The following is a 14,066-nucleotide window of genomic DNA, read 5'->3' as shown; positions in this document are numbered from 1 at the left end:
CAGTCCTCTGTGAAGATACTCTGAGAAGCCACAGTTGATTACCTGCAGAGTGAAGTCAAGGCTTGTTGGTGTGCATGTGAACTGCTCCAAGATCTGGTTCTTGCTGACTTTTCCACTTGTCTCTTTCTTCTCTTCTCTACCTCACTTGGAGCTCCAGCCACATCAACTGTATTTACAGAACCCCAGAACACTATGACATTGCACACCTCCATGCCTTTGCACATTCTCCGATGTGTATCTAGAATCTGTGCTATTTATTGCTGCGTAACAAACACCCCAAAACTTAGTGGCGTAAAACAAGAATGTATTATTAACACAGCTTAGCTGAGTGGTCCTCACTCAGAGTGCCTCACTGTCACTGAAGTCAGATGATGGCTGAGACTGCAGTCATCTGAGGGCTCTTTTATTCATGCCTGGCACCTGGGCTAGCATGGCTAGAACAGCTTGGGCTGGCTAAGCACGTCTCACCCTCTTTCCCCATCTCTTCCGTGTGGGGCTGTTAGGGCTTCCGCACAGTATGGCAGTCTCAGGGAAGATGGACTTCGTATGTGGCATCTGCCTTTCCACTGAGTGTGCATTCTAACAGACCCAGGTGGAACTCCAGGCTTTAACCTTGGAATTCCCTCAGCATCATTTCTACCATATTATTTTGGTCAAAGCAGTCACAGGCCAGCTCCGATTCAAAGGGGTGGAGAAACAGACTCTGCCTCTCATGTGGGATTCCCTTGCCTGTATGGAGGGTGGGAAGTGATGGTGGCCATCTTGGAGATAAACAGCTACAATGTCTTTCACCCTCTTGTTCTCCTGGTAAATTCCTGTTTGTTCATTTTATGTCAGTCTTAGGTCACTTTTGTGAAGTCATCCCTTTCCTACCAAGGCAGAATTAACCTCCAAGCCTAAGAAAAGTACTTTTTAAAAGTTTATTTGCTTTTATAATTAAAAAAAATTAATGTTTATTTATTTTTTGTGAGCAAGAGACAGACTGAGCATGTGTGGGGGAGGGGCAGAGACAAGAAGGAGACACAGAATCCGAAGCAGGCTCCAGGCTCTAAGCTGTCAGCACAAAGGCCAACGCAGGGCTCGAACTCACAGACTGCAAGATCATGACCTGAGCTGAAGTCAGATGCTTAACCAACTGAGCCACCCAGGCGCCCCTAAGTTTGTCCCCTTCTGTGCACCCAGGCAAATCCACTTCCATTTTGAGGCATCGGTTTTCTATGTTTTGTGTTTCCACAAAGATAATAACTACAATATTGAGCATGTGTTGAGTGTTTATTATCATGTGCAGCACTTTATAAATATTAATTAATCAGTTCTCACAATAATCTCATCTTGCTATTGATATTCCCATTTTATAGATGATGAGACATAGAGAGGCTAAGTCATTTCCCTAAGGGTCAAAATACAGACCAGGCTTTTGAACCTGCATTCTTGATCTCTGTGCTGTCCATTAATGTTCTCTCCTGAGCTAAGCAATTTTGGAGCACGTTTAGCAGAATGTTAGGGGTGTTACATGAGAACAGACGATTTCACCTGAAGAAGTCCTTATGGATGCAAATAGTTGAAGGACTGACTTGTTCTCAGCATTCACTGCTGGAGTCAAGAAAATCAATGGTGCCTTGGTGTGATGAACTTTGTCATCACAATGTCCTCTGATAGTCTGGGCTGCCCTGAAAAGTCATGAGTCCCACCCCTCTCAGAGGATGTACACCAATGTTCCTTTTGACATGGCCCTTTCTCCTTACTAGCTTTTATCCAGTCTATGAAGAATATGGTATTTCCTCACCTGACATGAGCTTTTGAAAGTGAAGTTCATGTTTGTAAAGCACTAAACAGTTTCCAGGTGGAAAAGAGCAGGAGCTGTGCATGACTACATGTTCCAATTCTCTCTGATCCTCCTGTATCTGAAGGCTGACACATATGAGGTAGCTTAAATAATACAGGAGACATAACTCCTTGATATCTCTGGCTTCGGCAAGCTTTACTAGTATCTATTTGAATAATGCAAGGTTCTTTCTTAATGTCGAGGCAATTGTGTATTTTATCCTTCAAAACCTTCAGTATTCATAATTTCCAATTAGTACCCTGATCCGGCAAATTCCTGGCCACTTCAGTTCAGCAGTTACCATGACTCAGAACCAGAAAAACAGTATGAGACTATTTTATTTTGCTGGTCTGTGGGCAGATTCCACAGCAGTAACTGAGATGAATACTGCAAATTGGAAACTATTTCCTTTACCTATTTCCTTGCAGACACTGGCTAAGTACACACTGATTTAATAACCTGGACTCTCAGCATGGCTGGAAGACTGTGAGAATCTCAGCTTTAATTTAGAGGCTGGGACATTTAGGAGAAGTCTCATGTGAGAGCAAATCACACATATTCGGCTTCACCACCCTGCAATTCTTATTAACATTGTGCTTCTTTTTTACATGTCTCCCAGCCAAAGACCAGTCCTCTCAGAGAGAGGAAGAGAAAGACCCTCCAAAGAGCCACCCCTACTCTGTGGAGACCCCATATGGCTTTCATTTAGACCTGGACTTCCTCAAGTACGTGGATGACATTGAGAAGGGAAACACCATCAAAAGGATTCCTATCCACAGAAGGGCCAAGCAGGCCAAGTTTAGCACTTTGCCCCGAAACTTCAGCCTTCCTGACAGCAGGGCTCGCCCCCATGCTGCTCTTCCCCACCAAAACTGGTCCCCAGTGGTGCCAAGGAAGGTGCCGCTGGGGACAGAGGAGCGAGCCCAGTCGTTGCCACCTGGTGAACATGTGCAAGCCTCCACCAGCGGGAGTGACGTGAGCTACCACAGGAAGGCCCTGCTGGCGGAGACAGCCAGACATTTGGAGGCTGCAGCCCCCAGGGAGGCTGAGCTGGCCTCCGGGAGTGGACGGCCCCAGCTCTTGAGGGCATCCAGCATGCCAGCCACACTGCTGCAAAACAGGGCCTCTGAGGACCCAAGCCTAAACTCAGGTCCCCCCACACCTCCTGCCCTCCCTCCCCTTCAGGGTGAAGGCAATGTCTGTGATGGCACCTTTGGCCCTGCAGATGGATTTGCGGGCTTTCAAAACTCCACCCCACGAGCAACAACTCAACCCAAAGTCAGAGAGTTTGGGGACCTGGTGCCAGGGATTCCAGAGCTGGTCCAGGAAGGCGCTGAGCCTCCAGAGGATGCAGATGATGAGGAGGCTCCAAATCACCTCTCTTTCCCAAGTCCTCCCTTCTCATCCCAGGATGCACTGATAGTTCTCGAGGATGAAGAAGATGAACACAAAACCCCAGAAGCAGAGGTAGTGGTCACCCCTGGCTCCCCAACACCAAGTCCCCCACCTCTGCCATCACCCATCCCTGAGAACGAGTTCCCCCTAGAAGAAATAGAGCTCAACATCAGCGAGATCCCACCCCCACCACCTGTGGAGATAGACGTGAGAAGCATTGGCGTCCGGGTCACGGAGGAAAGCCTGGGCCTCCCCACGATGGATCCCATCAGCATCTCCAGCCTGAAGCAACAGCTGTCTGCCCTTGAGGGTGAGCTATCTGGAAGAACTGAGGAACTGGCCCAGGTCAGAGCTGCCCTCCAGCAGCAGGAGGAGGAAATCAAGGCTAGAGGGCAGAGGATTCAAGAACTAGAGTGCACTGTAGCTCAACTGGCAGATAAGCTTAGCCATGAGAACGCCAAAGATGCTCAGGGCCAGACTGACGCCATGGTCAACACAGACCCCTTCCATGGACTCTTGACCAGGGAGTTGTGTGACAAGAGCATTGAGGTCAACCTTCTGGGCAGCACAGGATCTGAAAGCTGGAGGGCTGGAGGAGAGGAGAATGGGCTCTTATTGGGGCAGGACAGCCACAAACCGGGGGATTGGAGCCCAGCAGAATTCATGCCACCATCTCAGCTCTCACTGCCACAAGGACCCGAGATGGTCCTCACGCCCTCTTTACATAGCTGCCTCTCCACTGAGCTGAGGATCGAAGAAACAGGCTCTGAGCTTGAGGGGGACCCTCAGGTGGGAGCCAAGGGTCTGGGCAAGGGACCAGGAGGCTCTCCATGGAGCAGTGATAGAAAGACTCCCCCGGCAGGGAGGGAGGAGGCCAGTTCAGAGCTGCCAGGGAAGGAACGCCCAGGGAGGCCACCAAGTTCACCAACAGATGCCACTATTGGGCAATATGTTAAGAAGATCCAGGAACTCCTACAGGAGCAATGGAGCTGCCTGGAGCACGGGTACCCGGAGCTGGCCAGTGCCATCAAGCAGCCTGCCTCCAAGCTCAGCAGCATCCAGAGCCAGCTACTCAGCTCCCTCAACCTGCTGCTGTCTGCCTACTCGGCCCACGCTCCACCCCAGAAGGAGCCCCCGGCCCCTGCCTCCTCTCCGCCGATGGGTAAATACTGGTCCCCGACACAGGGAACCATTTCTCCTCTACCTGGCGAGTCAAAGGGAAAAGGGATTTTAATTGCATGCATATATATGTATTTTTAAAAGGTTTAAGCAGCTCAGGGAACCCAGTGGAATAAAAACCCATCTATGTAACAGTGGAGGCTCTGTGCCCCTACTCTTGTCCTTGCTCTAAGGTTGGGCCTGACTGCAGGCTGTGCAGGCCTGTACAGCTGTGCAGATAGCACAGGGCACAAAGATGCCGGCCAGGGAAGTTAAACGGGAGCTGAAATTCAGCCCACACTCACTCGCCAAGTCTGCAGCACTGTGTCCAGCCAGAGGGGTGCCTGTTTCTCATTTGCATGGCGCAAAGGCAATGTCTAGGGCAAGAATGGCCCTGGCTGTGTGTACTCTAAACCTCAGCCTGCCTTCGCTGTTTCCTGGGCTCTTGCATTCCTGTGGTCCTCTCTGGTTCTTGCACAGTAGAGGTTTTCTCTAGCCTGGTTTTGGAGGAGCATGATGTTGAGATCGGATATATTTCACTGAATACTTTGTGTGTGTGTGTGTGTGTGTGTGTGTGTGTGTGTGTGTGTAAGAGAGAGACTGAACGATACATGTGGAAGTCGACCCTTTGGCTGAGCACACTTCCTCTTGTAAGAGATCACACACTTTTCTGTTGCATAAAGTGGAACCATATTTTGCTTTGCTCAACGAGCGGGCCGCAAGTCTGCTTCCTGCCGCAGATCACAAACTGGCTGCTTTTTCCTGATGTCGGTGCTATTTCCAGTCTTGCCCATTGGAAAATGCCTCCCATAACTGTGAGCACAGCAAACGAAGCCATGTTCTCGTTCACGTGTCTGCTCTTACCTGCCCTGCATCGCAGGTGTCAAATGGCTTGTGAGCCAGGAAAGACCACTGAGGTGCCCTCCGGCAGAGGTGGGTGTTGGAGCAGAGGTCATGTGAATGGACTTCTGCTCCTGTTCTGCCATTCACTGAGCAAGTCTGAGCCTCAGATTTCCCTCCCAGAAAACAGGGACGATAATGGCACACACACCACATGGCTCTTCTGGAAGAGTGCCACTAATTCCACTCCATCATCCACACTCAGAAGGGCTTTGTGGACAGGGACAGGCCAGCTGGTGTTGACCAGAAGGCCAGGCCTCCTCAAAGACCTTCACAATATTTGATTTACATTATCTAGTGCTCTGTCCCTTTCTACCCCCTCACACACCTTCAGTGTGTATCCGCTCAAAGCAAGAGTACCGGTTTTGCTGCATTCTGGGGCATCCCCAAGATCATTCTAACCTGTGATGTTGTGTCTGCCTAGAGATCTCCCCGTCGACCAGCCTTAAGTCCATAATGAAAAAGAAAGACTATGGCTTCCGTGCAGGAGGTAATGGGACCAAAAAGAACCTTCAGTTTGTTGGGGTTAACGGTGGGTAAGCATCGCTCGTGAAGCCCAGACTGCCCCCTCCACACTTCCCATCCCGCTGTTGTCCTTAGTGCTCTCTATTCCTAGGGGGAAGCATCTGGTTCTCATTTTTTCTTCAAGGGAATTAACAGCCCTTTAAAACTCCATCTTGGGTTTGCATGTGTTTGGCTCCTTGCCAGCTGTGGTGGTCTGTCAGATCCCGTGCTTTTAATGTCTTAGTGTTGGTGCCCCCAGGGCCAGGAGTCCAGGTGGCTTCTGGGAGTTTGGGGAGTACATGGGCCCTTTACAGAAGACATTTAATCTGCACAACAAACACTGAAACCAGGACAAACTCTTAGTTTGTCGAACTTCAAATTTCATCCATTTAGGTTTTTTTCTTCCTTTTAACTAACTTACTGCAAACCAATCCAACATCTTTTAGCATGAAGAAAAGCAACCAATGCCTATTGACTCAGAACATGAATCAAACCTTATATATTCTAGAGAGTAAATCATTGGCTTTAGAATATTTTCTTTCTTTTTTCTTTTTTTTTTTTTTTTATTTTTTGAGAAAGAGTATGAGTGGGATAGGGTCAGAGAGAAAGGGAGAGAGAGAGAATCCCAAGCAGGCTCCAAACTGCCAGTACAGAGCCCGACTCAGACCTCAAATTCACAAAACAGTGAGATCCAAGAGTCGGACACTTAACGGACTGAGCCACTCAGACGCCCCTGGATTCAGAGTATTTTCTAGATCAGTCATCTAACAAACATTTATTAAATGTCGACAAATGTATTAGGTGTCAGTCATAAAAAAAGTGAAATAAATCATGGTCCCTGCCCTGAGCTCATAGTTTGGACAGGGCAGGGAGAAGACAAGAAGAGAAAATGCTGATATGCTGAGATGTGTAGAGGAAGAAGTGTAGGCCTAAAGGAGGGGCACATGACCCAGCCAGTGGCAGGCCCCGGTGGTGGCCCCAAAGGGGTCGGAACCACCAGGTTCAAATAAGAGTGACGGCACTGTTGCAGGTTCTGCAAGGAAAACGTCAGATATAAGGAAATGGGATGTCATAGGAGGGTTGCCGTTCTCATTGCCACTAACGTCAGCTTTCGCTGACGTTTTCAGCTTTCGCCAGCTCATGCACAGGAAAGGAGAATCAGCCTAATCTCAAAGTCTAAAAGCAGGTTCTCTCTCTCCCCTTCTGAAATGCCCCTGACAGTGCCTGCCCTGTGCCCAAACCTGGAAGTCAATCTTGCAGCTAGAGCTTGCCTCAGTGTCTGCCATTGGCTCCTGTCTCTCTTCCCTAAAATGTGCCAAGTTGGGCCCATGCTGGGGCCCTTGCATTTGCTATCTGTCCTTCCATCCATCTCCCCCACCTCTTAAAGTGCTCCTGTCCCAGATATTCTTCAGTATTTGTCACTTTAGTCCAATGTTTCTCAACCTTGGCTGCACCTTGGAAACCCTGGGGGAGCCTTAAAAATACCAACGTCTGAGTCCCCTCCCTGAAAATGCCAGTTTAATTAGTCTGGGGTGCAGCACAGATATTGGGAATTGATATCCCCTCAAGTGATTATAATGTGCAGCCAGGGTGAAAAAAACTTCTGCTCTAATTAATGTAGCCCCTCCTCCCATTACTCAATCCCATGGTCCTTTATTATCTTACTCCTTGTTCTTATCACTATGTAATTATACTGTTTACACGTTTACTTTCTGTTGTTTTCCTATTAGAATATAAACTCAATTAGGACAGGTACTTTGGTATAGCATTTACAACAGTGTGTGACACATAGTAGGTGCTCAATAAATTTCTGTTGAATGAATGAACTGACATCCAGGTGAAGTCTTTATGGAAGCAACTGTAAGACAAGAACAGCTTGGTAAATGTAGTATGTCCCCTACTCCCTTAATCACAAAAGTAAAAGGTGGTTCCAAGCACAGTAGAAGAAATATCTGGTTTAAACAAGACAGAATGTGAACACGCCAAGGAGCAGGCTGGGTTTGCAAATCCAGTAAGCACAGGGGCCTTCCATAGGGGCCATCATTCAGAGAAAGGGCATGAGGGGGTTCTGTGGAAACTGTGGTCACTGGTCTCCCCTGGTCTCTGTGGCAGTGTCCAAGGGCCCCAGCACCCGAAATCTTCATCCTAACTGCAGCATCCTCTTTCGGGGTCTCCTGTTGACTATCGGCAGAAGGATGGATAAATCTTCCAGGACTTGTCTTCATGGTCTGTGGTCTGTCACCTCAGTGGAGTTGCACATAATTGAATATAAGGATCACTCCTGGGGAGGAGGGGCCACAAGTCAAGGGGCCCGTGCCCTTGCTTTTGCTGTTGCAAGTAATAGCTAAACCAGGCTGCAGCCAGGAAAGGCAGATGCTGGGTTCAGGTACCCTGACTGTTCAGGTTTCCCATGGAACCCTGCTGGGAGTAGATACAGATGGGTCCTTCCTTTCAGAGGTCAGCTGGGCTAGAAGAGGGGAGCTAAAGGGAAGCCTCATAATCACCTGGAGACGTGATGATTTGTCAGTCAACTCAGAGGATCCAGGGTGGGAGTGGGGATGTTTGCCTAGATCTGGGCCCCTCTCTAGACAACACGTTAGGATTCCCGAAAAAATGCTTCTGTGAGAATCTTGGGTTGCTTGTCTGAATCCTCCAAATGCATTGGCCAATTAGGGTATGGGCTATTTACATGTTCACTGCAAAGAGCTCAGTTAATTATCTTTTCTCCCAAAATGGCCTCTGGTGTTAAAGCCACAGCTCTTAACCACATCTTTCTCTGACATAAGGTTCCTGGGAGTCCCCTCACCCGAGTCTGCAGGTATAGAGAATGGAGATGTGGTTTAGCAAGCTGGGAATTATTATCTGAAGCCCACCTGGTTCTTATATGTGTTGACCTGGGCACCGGGTAGGAAGCACAGAATGAGTGACTTTGTCTTGTTCTTCAGCTATGAGACCACCTCAAGCGAGGAGACCAGCGGTGAGGACAGCTCCCCAGAAGACTTGTCTGACAGTGAGGCTGAGAAGAAATGTGATGGCACAGAACACAAGCAGGGCAAGGAGGCCCACCCTGGCTGCAAGGCCGGGCAGGGCATCCCAGAGGGCACCAGCACCTCAGGCCAGGACGGTGGGCCTCCTGAAGACCTCCCCCATCCCAAGGCTGAGAGGTGAGTCAGATGGGCACGGATGGGAGCACTGATCCTCTGAGAAAGAGCAAGGGCATTTCTTCACCCTTTTATTCCATTATTTGTTCATTTGTTCATCTTTCTCTCCGTTCACCAGATTTACTGAGTTTCTAATCTATGCTAGGCACAGACGTAACTCCTGCCTTCATGGGATATCCTGTCATAGAGCTCTACGTGTAAAGCTAGCATGGCCCCAAAACTAGAAATGCGAAGGACTTTACATGTACTATCTTAGATAATCCTTTTAATTATCCTGCAAGGTAGAAATTATTATAATCCCAACTTTACAGATGTGGAAACAGAGGCTTAGAGAAGTTAAGTGACGCAGCTAGCAGAGCAGGGATTCTGACCCAGATCTTTTCTGATTCTTACCCATATGCTTTTCTGCCTCTTCCATTGGCCATGTTGACATAACCCCATCTTTGAAAGAGATGCGAGGTCATGTCACATGATGAAAAGAGTACTGTCTTTGGAGTTGGACACACTTGGATTCAAATCCTATGTCTGCCACAGGGTCACTTTACACAAAGCACCTAAACTGTGGTTGCCTCAGTTTCCTCATTTGGAATAATGTGGATAACAGCCACCTGATAGGTTTGACCTGAGGACTGGATGAGAAAAAATATGTAAAATGCCTAGCACAGTGCCTGCCACACAGTAGGCTCTCAAGAAATAGTGGAAATAAGGATAGTAAGTACCATAATCATCACTACCACACCCAGCCAGGGGTAGTGACGAGCAGTGAGTGGGATCTGACTGCTAAGTGGGTACACAGGGCTGCTCCAACATGGCAGCACTATAAAGACGTGATGAGGGTAGAGCTTCCTGGTGACCAATGCCATTAAGTCCTACCCTGGGATGGTCTGTCTGCCCTTATACTAACACGGGAAGAGTGCTCATCATTGAGTGCATCCCAGCTTAACTGATTTTCATTTTATTGACTCTGTTAGCATTGATGGTACCCTTCATGAAAGAACAGCCTGACAAAGTTTGCTAGTATGGATTGGGTTCTTTGGGTTTTTCAAGTCGCTGAGGCAGAAAATGTTTTAGCCAAAGTCAGGAAGACAGCCCTTCCTTTCCCAGCATGTCAGGAATTGCAGTTAGGCCCATGGCCCCCAGAATGCTTTGGTGATCTACTCCCTCCTCCTGAAAACAGCAGGATTAAAAGGGCAATGTGCTTGACTCACTCTTCAGAAGAGTTCAGAAGCCAAGCCTCATTGTGGGAGGCTGTATTCAGTGTAATATCCCTTGTCCTGGGAAGTTGCTTAGTGTGGGTGTTTCAGCTGCTGAGAAGCGAAAGTCAAGGTAGGGGATTACTTTCTTTTTTATTAATATGAAGATATATGTATATATATATATATTTATATATGTATGTATTTTATTTTCCTCTTTAGATATAAGCCTTCAGAAGAATTCCTCAGTGCATGCCGGGCATTGAGCCAACATCTGCCAGAAAGTGGGGCCACCACCGACCAACTCTTGGTACTGTGATTTTTCATTGTCATGGAAGGATGTCCGTGCTGTTTAAGCTGTTAGTTCCAGCTTGGTGACTTTGGTCTCCCGCCTGAGGCGGCAGTGTGGGTGTGCACGGAGTCCCTTTCCTCTGGGTGCCTTCATTTGCCTAAACTCTGCTGCCTAGGTGATGGGTTATGCTGGGAGAGGGGAACCGATGCATTTGCACCAGGAAGCAGCCTGGTGCTCAGAGGCACTACCGAGGGTTGTCAGGCGCTGCACCTGAATGTCAGGTGTACAACAATCAACAAAACAAAACTGTGTGGCTTAGGCTCAAAATCACCTCACAATTGGAGAGAGCTGTGGGCAGACTGAAGAGCGTGTGGAATGGGAACCGGGATTCTAGTCCCAGGACCTCTGTGAGATCTTGAGCAAGTCAGTTCACCTCATTAATAAAATGAAGGTGGGCGGTGGGCAGCATGTTTCATTACCCTCAAGCCCTGGTATTTAATTCTGTAGTCTATACTGTTTTTCTTGACGTGTACCTATGGGTTGAGAGACCAAAAGCAAGAAAATATATCTGTTGGCGCCTTAACACCTTCATGGCCCACAGAGATGTAAACAGATAACCATTAGGTTCTACTTTTACTCAAGAAATACTGGCACAGACACATTTTCCCAAGTCATGAGAGCCAGCTGGTAAGCCCCGGTGTGTAACAACCCATAAGCATTTTAGAGCCCACTTTGTTCTCCCTTGCAGAAGAGGCTTAGGGGTAAAAAATGATCGATTCAGCCCAACCCATCTTGATTATTCTATCTCAGCTGATTTGGCAAACAACTGTTCCCAGATTGTTAAAAAACCAGTGTGTGATGTGGATGGATGTTGATCAAAACTCCTGTTACTTATTCTGAGTTACAGAATAAGTAGTTCTGAATGAATTACAGAACTAAGCTGTATGTTCCTTAATATTAGGATCTTTCTCCAGATTCTCCTGAAGATTCCACAGGAAAGGGAGATATTCTGATATATAAAAAATGTTTCAGCCACAAAAGAATCCACTGTTTCTGCCTAGAAGACGTAGGGTAACCTGGATGGCTCAGTTGGTAGAACATGCAACCCTTGATCTTGGGGTCGTGAGCTCAAGCCCCACACTGGGCATAGAGTTTACTTAAAAATAAAGTAAATAAGAAACAGAAAAAGAAAAGTGACAGAGGATGTGCAAACCTGACACCACACCCACGTTAGGTTCAAAGTACCCCCGACCCCAACCCCACCTTCGAGACAAAGCAGGTTGTACAAAGACCTCACTGTGTAGAGCCAGGGACAGGTTAGGGACCCAGCCCTCTCTTCACCCACATTTTGTAGTTGAGACAGGAGGTTCAAAATGACTACATGACTTCCAAGGTCATACAACTGAGCCAGGACTTAAGCCTGGCTACATTGGCTTAAGTGACTCCAACTCCAGTCCCTTTCCAGAATGAGTGTGAAGTCACATCCCCATGGTTTCTCCTCCCCCTTACATAAATAACTTAAACATGTTCTATTTTAAACATGTAGGTCATGTAACACAGAGAATCGATGTCATTTATGTCTGGAATTCTCCTCATTGATGGTTCCAAAGGAGCTAAATACTGCAGATAGTGAGGTCCTGCCATGGGTTGTTAAATCATTTTCTCTGAAGGTTCTAGCAAAGCTTAAAAGCCAAAAATAATTCAAGCACAGCTGTTTGGGTTTTATTTTCTAGCATAAATTGGCCATGTTGTTGATCTTAGCTTTCAGCATGCATTTTTCCCATTAGTAAAATGTTGTGACTTGCTAGTTATGGCTATTGAAAACACACAAAAGTCCTGATAGAGTCTGGGCTAAGGTCAATATTGGCTGGTTATATGAAAGACGGGGCCTTGGTTATCCTGTGCATACAAGGGATGCAAGCTAAACTTACAGTAGATTCAAACTGTCACCTAGGACACTGTTACCAGTTGTTGTTTGCTCTCCCAGTCCTCTTTCTACCTCACATGGGGGGCTCATCACACAGGTCCAAACTCAACCCCACTAGCTCTGATCCCTCCAGGAGTAAGTCACATGGAGTTACAGGGAGCTGAAGGGATAGCCGTGAAGCATCCAAAGCTGACTTTTCCTAGTGGGGAGGAACACCCCAGCTGGAGCACCCCAGGCCAGGTAGTCTCCTGGAACTGGAATCTGTTGGTATTTCAGAGGCAGAGCTTGAACACCATCAGTCAAGAGTGGTTCCGCGTCTCCAGCCGGAAGTCGTCTAGCCCTGCTGTGGTGGCGGCCTACCTCCGTGGGGTCCAGCCCCACTCTCCACACTTCCTGAAGCTGCTTGTGAACATGGCTGATGGCAACGGGAACACGGCTCTTCACTATAGCGTGTCTCACTCCAACTTCTCTGTGGTGAAGCTGCTGCTGGAGACAGGTCAGAAACAGGTGCATCTGCACAGCCCGGGTCCCTCCTTGAAGGGCAACTTTTGTAGCCACTTCCTTCCAGGGAGGTGATGCTTCACTGTCCTGAGTTCCTCCTGTATTCTTGGAAGTGGACTAGACCACCATGCCTTTGTTATGTCACTTATTCTTCACAATGCTCTTGTGATGTAGGTATTATTACCCTCACGCTGCTGTGTGGGACAACATCAAGTGGCCTAGGAGTGACAGTGTGGACAGGTGGGTGATGGGGCTGACTGAAGGCATGTCCAGGTCCAGTGTCATCTAGGAGTTCAGGAAGGCTGTATGTGGGATATCTAGGAGAGTATCTATAGGAGATTTAACACCCCAAATGATCCTCTGCAGAGTAGGCCCTCTACTAAGCCCCTGGCAAATGAGGTCTCACTTAATCCTCATAACTCCTGTCAATAGGGATGATTACTCCGATTTTTTATAAGTGATGCAAGTGATGCTCAGAAAAGTCAATAGGCTTTTGCGTGATCCCAAGATCACATAATGACTAAGTGTGCTGCTGGGGTTTAAAATTGATACGACTGACTTGTTCTTCCCATTCCTGGCATCCAGGAATTAGAGCACATGCTAGATCTGTAAACCTGATGTAGGAGGCTAGAGGAGGAGTTTAAGCGGGCATCAGGGAGTCTCAGTTCTAGATCCAACAGCTTTCCCCCAACTTGGATCTTATCCACCCTGCCTTAAATTCCTCCCACGGCTTTCCATTCTCCTAAGATGAAAGGCAACTTCCTCAGCCTGGCCTTCAGAAATCCAAGAAGGCCTGACTCCTGCCTGCATTTGCTCCCTCAGCCACCACCATGCATTCTCTTTCCATCCACTCCAATCAGATGGCCTCAAACTCACCATGCTCATTCCCTCCTTTTCTCTTTCTATCTGAACCCTTTTCCCTAAAACCTTTTCATGACTGGCTCCTTCTCATCATTCCAATACTCCAAAGTTCCCTTAAGAAGCCTTGAAACTTTTTACTGGAATGAATAGGTGATGGACCTAATGACAGCCTAAAATTCTTTCCACTTTCCACATCATCAGAGGAAGATAAAGTCCCAACTCGACATTGAGCCAATTTTACTAGATTTCAGTTCTTCATGGATTCATGCATACCACAAAAAGGGTAGCTCAACTGAGAAAGGCACATAATTCAATGGAACATGCCCCTGTGCGTGAAGAATCCAAAGAC

The 14,066-nt window shown here is 47.6% G+C and overlaps 1 protein-coding gene across 6 annotated transcripts in view; it reads left to right on the top strand.

The window, feature by feature from the left end:
- The window catches only part of KANK4 (KN motif and ankyrin repeat domains 4), a 72,148-nt gene that overhangs the window by 45,562 nt on the left and 12,520 nt on the right, over positions 1-14,066 (top strand). For 4 of the 6 annotated variants that reach the window (XM_045477630.1, XM_045477631.1, XM_045477632.1 and 1 more), the window contains 5 exons: positions 2,445-4,382; positions 5,703-5,814; positions 8,728-8,946; positions 10,359-10,446; positions 12,632-12,851. In XM_045477630.1, the coding sequence (XP_045333586.1) occupies positions 2,445-4,382; positions 5,703-5,814; positions 8,728-8,946; positions 10,359-10,446; positions 12,632-12,851 (2,577 nt within the window). The remainder of the gene's footprint in view (positions 1-2,444; positions 4,383-5,702; positions 5,815-8,727; positions 8,947-10,358; positions 10,447-12,631; positions 12,852-14,066) is intronic. The other 2 variants (XM_045477635.1, XM_045477634.1) reach the window with 2 other exon arrangements.

Source organism: Leopardus geoffroyi, chromosome C1, assembly GCF_018350155.1.
Source record: "Leopardus geoffroyi isolate Oge1 chromosome C1, O.geoffroyi_Oge1_pat1.0, whole genome shotgun sequence".
Classification (NCBI taxonomy): domain Eukaryota; kingdom Metazoa; phylum Chordata; class Mammalia; order Carnivora; family Felidae; genus Leopardus; species Leopardus geoffroyi.
Note: the sequence above shows the minus strand (reverse complement) of the source record. Positions and strands in the feature narration are given on the sequence as shown.